General features: G+C 41.4%; 1 protein-coding gene across 2 annotated transcripts in view; it reads left to right on the forward strand.

Moving 5' to 3' along the window:
- Nucleotides 1-5,839, forward strand: part of LOC106873318 (uncharacterized) — a 20,870-nt gene that overhangs the window by 1,303 nt on the left and 13,728 nt on the right. For both annotated transcript variants that reach the window (XM_014920642.2, XM_014920641.2), the window contains exon 2: nt 4,074-4,252. In XM_014920642.2, the coding sequence (XP_014776128.1) occupies nt 4,074-4,252 (179 nt within the window). The remainder of the gene's footprint in view (nt 1-4,073; nt 4,253-5,839) is intronic.

Below are 5,839 nucleotides of genomic sequence, written 5' to 3' on the forward strand. Positions count from 1 at the left end.
CCAACAATAACATTATCTCATAGTGGAGGCGCAATGGCCCATTAGTTAGGGCAGTGGACTCGCGGTCATAGGATCGCGGTTTCGATTCCCAGACCGAGCGTTGTGAGTGTTTATTGAGCGAAAACACCTAAAATTCCACGAGGCTCCGGCAGGAGATGGTGGCGAACCCTGCTGTACTCTTTCAGCACAACTTTATCTCACTCTTTCTTCCTGTTTCTGTTGTGCCTGTAATTCAAAGGGCCAGCCTTGTCACACTGTGTCACGCTGAATATCCCCGAGAACTACGTTAAGGGTACACGTGTCTGTGGAGTGCTCAGCCACTTGCACATTAATTTCACGAGCAGGCTGTTCCGTTGATTGGATCAACCGGAACCCTCGACGTCGTAAGCGACGGAGTGCCAACAATAACATTATCTCATAGCTTTGAGATTTCAATGATGTGATTGCTTATTTTTAGAATGACATGGTAGGGTAGGTATAGGAAGCTGGATCTAGCCCGTTGAACATAAAATAGTTGGGCCTGATTACAGTATCATGGTAATCATCCTGGCTGTCAAATATTGTTATACATCACTGGTCACAGTGTACTTTGAATTGTTTTAGCTTTTGGATGACACCACTGCTTCAAGAACTGCTTGAAGAATTGAATGTTACTGAAGACTTCAAGAACCTAGGTGGTTGGGTTAGCAGTTTGGAAGCAGACATGAAGACCGGGAAGGCTTAAGCATGGGCAGCCTGTCACAAACTAAGAAAGGTCTGAAACTCCAAACTGCCCAGGCAAATCAGAATGAAGTTCTTCATTGCAACTGTAGAATCAGTGCCGTTATATGGCAGTGGAACATGGACACCGACAAAGAACTGATCAAACGGGCTAAATGGATGCTACACAGTGATGCTATGAATGGCTGTAACATAAGACAACTGAATTACCTTTATGGAGACCTGCTAAAAGTTAGCCAGAAGGTCAAGCAAAGATGGCTGCAACAGTCTGGTCACTGCCTGTGCCACCCTGAACTGGAAGCATCCAAATTAGTCTTGTGGAACCCACTTCCTGGCGTTGAAAGAAGAGGAAAACATCATCACACATGCATCGCCAACTTGATTGCAGACATTGGCCTGGAATGTATCCAGGACTTTGAGGCAGTGATGCTGGACCGAGAAGTGTGGTGGGTGAACTGTATTGCTGCAGCTTGAGCTGGTAGTTGGATATAACAATAATAGTGACTAGGCAAACGGGCCATATTTCTCTCAATCACAAGGCTATTCCGATGATGATGATGATATATATATGTGTGTGTGTGTGTGTGCCAGTGCTGGTTCCACATGCAAAGCACCCAGTACAATTTGTAAAGTGGTTGGCATTCAAAAAGGCATCCAGCTGTAGAAACCATGCCAAAACAAGACAAATGGAACCTGTTGTAGCTCTCTGGGTTGCCAGATCTTGTCAGACCGTCCAACCCATCCAGCATCAAAAACAGACATTAAATAATGATGATGATGATGATGATGAGTCAAGTAATACAAATAAAAATTGCATTACTGTGACTCCCCCCCCCCTCATTATCATCATCATTTAATGTCCTCTCTCCATGCTGGCATGATTTGGACAGTTCGACGGACTGATTAGTCAGGGGACTGCATCAAAATCCACTGTCTACTTTGGCACAGTTTCTATGGCTGGATACCTTTCCTGAAGACAGTCATGGAAATAAAGGACATGCTTTTATTGCCTCCATTTCACTTAACTGGATGGGTCTTCTCAGGCACAACAAATCCTCTCATTCTTTTGTCATCTCATCTGTCAACTTCTTTAGATCATTTTTCACCACTTAAACCCAAGTCTTCCTGGCTTTTCCTCTTCCACATGTTCCCTCCACATTTAGAGATTGGCACTTCATCCATACACATTACATGATCATACCAGTGCTGTCTTCTCTCTTGTACACTACAGAGTGCGTAAGGTATTTGAGGACATACCTTTTTTGGGTCATTGTTGCATATTTTGCTAACTCTGGACAGTCTTTGTTTCAGAAAATAGTAATGGTAGATCCTCAGCTTACTCAAAAAATGAGCTGTTGTTGTGGTTATAAAGGTTTTGTTTGTTCTGGTGTCATAGTGGAAGATACTTTCCCAAGGTGTTGTGCAGTGGAACTGAACCCAGAACTACATGGCGTAGAAGTAATCTTCTTAACCACATAGACATGCCTCCACCTATGCAGTGTAGCTAAATAATCTAAATAAAAGATAGGATGGCCACTGCTGGAACAATTTTCAGCCTGTTTAGAGCTGATGCTGTCATTTAAAAAAACGGAAGAACAGACGAGATAATGTAGTCCATGATGCAGTCTGTCTTAAACCAGTGGGTCTCGACTAGGGTTCATATGACTTTTAGGGATTCATGTAAGATTTTGTTGTTAAAATTTATGTGCCACAAATTGGTTATATTTGTAGAATACACAAAATATTTTAACAATTATGTTTATAAAATTCCGGGGCTGGTGCCGCGTAAAAGGTACTCTTGCCAATGCCACGTAAAAGCTCTGGTTCTGGTGCCCTGTATAAAGCAGCCAGCACACTCTGTAAAGTGGCTGGCGTTAGGAGGAGTATCCAGCCATAGAAACCATGCCAAAACAGACAGGAGCCCGGTCAGCTCCTGTCAAACCGTTCAGTCCATACCAGCAGGGAAAACGGACGTTAAATGATAATGATCGAATGTCTGCGGGGGTCCGTCTGTGTAAAATAGAAATCAAAGGCGTCCACAAGTAAAAAATGGTTGAGAACCAACGATCTAAATAAAAGATTGTTGGGACACTTTACATCGTTTGGGAAGCGAGTTAAGAAGCTACGTAGTAGTAACGGAATTGTCTCCCTTGTATCATGTCGCTGCTATGTGAAAAGCATCGTAAAGTGTTTCTTTCGATTAGGCAAAAATGAACCGTTTAATTAGTGTAACTAGTCTTAGTAATATTTGAACCCGGAATGTAGAAGGACAGAGTAAATACAAGTATTTTAGTCATATATTCTGTCGCTTCTGCCAGCTTAGTTTTTGATGGAGTCTCTACGGCGTTTTCCTGACTTGCAAGATAGAGGAGCTAAATCTCCCTCAAATTCTGCATTATCATCTAAATAAAGACAATGTGATCCGAGATAGTACCTGTCTGAATGAAAAATGAAACGGTTATACATTGATGGGACGTCTATGAACGCAGGTCCTTCTCGCTGTCACTGCTTATCTGGAATTAACCAACTACTCACAAATCGTAGATGAAACGTTTCTGAGAAGTGTGCGTTCCCTTAATATGTATGGTGTGTGTATTTTATATTTAGCTATATCTAAGTACATTACTGCTCAGTCCTTTTGAGCAGGGGTCGGTACTACTTAAATACAAAGGTCCAGACGCATCTACGTAACCCGAACCTAAAAACTAACCCCAAACTGACACTGACCCTAAAACTAACCCTAACGAGGGTGCACTGTAAAAACATAGCGTTACGTAGATGTATCGGGACCGAGTGTCTATGTTTCTGTAATTTAGCAGTTCGGCAAGAGAGATTACTCTTTACTCTTTACTTGTTTTAGTCATTTGACTGTGGCCATGCTGGAGCATCGCCTTTAGTCGAGCAAATCGACCCCAGGACTTATTCTTTGGAAGCCTAGTACTTATTCTATTGGTCCCTTCTGCCGAACCGCTAGGTTACGAGGACGTAAACACACCAGCATCGGTTGTCAAGCGATGTTGGGGGGTGGGACAAACACAGACACACAAACACACACACACATACATATATACATATATACGACGGGGTTCTTTCAGTTTCCATCTACCAAATCCACTCACAAGGCTTTGGTTGGTCCGAGGCTGTAGTAGAAGACACTTGCCCAAGGTGCCACGCAGTGGGACTGAACCCGGAACCATGTGGCTGGTAAGCAAGCTACTTACCACACAGCCACTCCTGCGCCTACAATAGATTGGTAGCATAAGTACCGGGGTTGATCTGTTTTACCAGATACTAAAAAAGCAGTGTCCCAGCATGGCCACATTCATCTAATATTTCTTTTATTTAATTGACAGGAGGGAAAACTGGTGTCTTTGACCTTGATGAACTTGTCACAGTTTTGAACGAAGAGAATGCCAGGGACTTGTGTGTAATCAGTGTTCCTGCTCATATCAACTATGTGGACTACCTTGTATTGGTCAATGGAATATCTCCAAGACATATTAAGGCCATGGCTGAGCTTATGAAATGGCTGGTAAGTCCTCTACTTTTCTCACTTTGTTTCGCTCATTCGACCGTGGTCTTGCTGAGGCTTAACCCTCTAACATTCAGATTATTCCTGAGGCGCACTGATTAACCAGCTGGAGGTGGAGTCCTCCTGGGGGTTAAAACAACAGTATTGCCTGTTCTTAAAGAACAGCCATGTTTAAGTGGCAATAAACTGTACTCCTCAGCGTGAATTCTTCCCCTGTCTCTATTAGAGATTTCCTTAACAGGTTAGTTTTCCTACAAACGTAATGTCTATTTATTCATGGTGTTTTGAATGAATTAGGCATTGTCCTTTAGCTTTGAGAGTTCAACGATGTGATCGTTGCATTTCTAGAATGACATTGTAGGAGATCTGTCCAGTTTCAACATAAAACAATTAGAATATTCGGACCTGATACAGACAGTTTAAATGCTGAAGGGTCAAACCTCAAAAGGTTTTTGTTGGTCGTTGATGATGATGATGATATCAATCTCGGGACTTATTGTTAACGTTGATCCTTATTACAATAAAAGTTATTCATAGAGGTTGCCTAAAAAAAGGGTTTAAATATGTTCTATTTTTTCCTGTCACCTTATTACCTCTATCTCAGATGATGGTGACGAAACTTGTTTCCCAACCAAATGTTTCTTGGTTCAGTCCCACTGCATGGCGCCTTGGGTGTCTTCCATTATAGTCTTGGGCCAATCAAAGCCTTGTGAGTGGATTTGGTAGATGGAAACTGAAAGAAGCCCATCGTATATATATGTATATGCGTGTATGTGTATGTGTGTCCACCACCACCATTTGACAACCGGTGTTGGTGTGTTTACATCCCCATAACTTAGCAGTTCAGCAAAAGGGACTGACAGAATAAATACCAGGCTTATAAAAAGGTAAAAACAAAACGCTCTGGGGTCGATTCATTTGACTGAAAGATTCATGAAGACAGTGCCCCAGCATGGCCACAGTCAGTGACTGAAACAAATAAGAGATAAACGGGTGAAGAAAGGCCAATGATATTTACCATTTTTTTCTTCCTCGGCATTAACTATTTGATGGCTTTGGAACCCCGACACATCATAGTTTTGGCCTCTTTTCATCAACAGAATCTTCAAAAAGGACGACACAAAATAAGTGTAATTACATATTAGATCTGGAAGTTACTGTCCTCTCTGGCTGTCAGTAATGGATAACATGCATGATGGGTGCGTCTGTGTGTGTGTGTGTGTGAAGGATTTGTTATCCAAGTTTCCTTCAGTTGACAAGCGTCTGACACTGGTTAAATGCCAGACTGAATAACCTCTGAACTTTTCTAATTTAACACAATTGGTGAAGTGTGACTTCCAACAGATGGCAGCATGGCAGCATCTCAGTCTGTTTTGGTTAGGAGTGAAATGTTACGGTGGATTGCATTTACCCTGTTACTGGGATCTATTATATATATGTGTGCATGTGTGTGTGTATACATATACACACAGATATATATACATAATGTATATTATATATATATATATGATATATGTATATATATATATATATATGATATATGTATATATATATATATATATGATATATGTATATATATATATATAT

This window comes from Octopus bimaculoides, chromosome 8, assembly GCF_001194135.2.
Source record: "Octopus bimaculoides isolate UCB-OBI-ISO-001 chromosome 8, ASM119413v2, whole genome shotgun sequence".
Taxonomy (NCBI): Eukaryota; Metazoa; Mollusca; class Cephalopoda; order Octopoda; family Octopodidae; genus Octopus; species Octopus bimaculoides.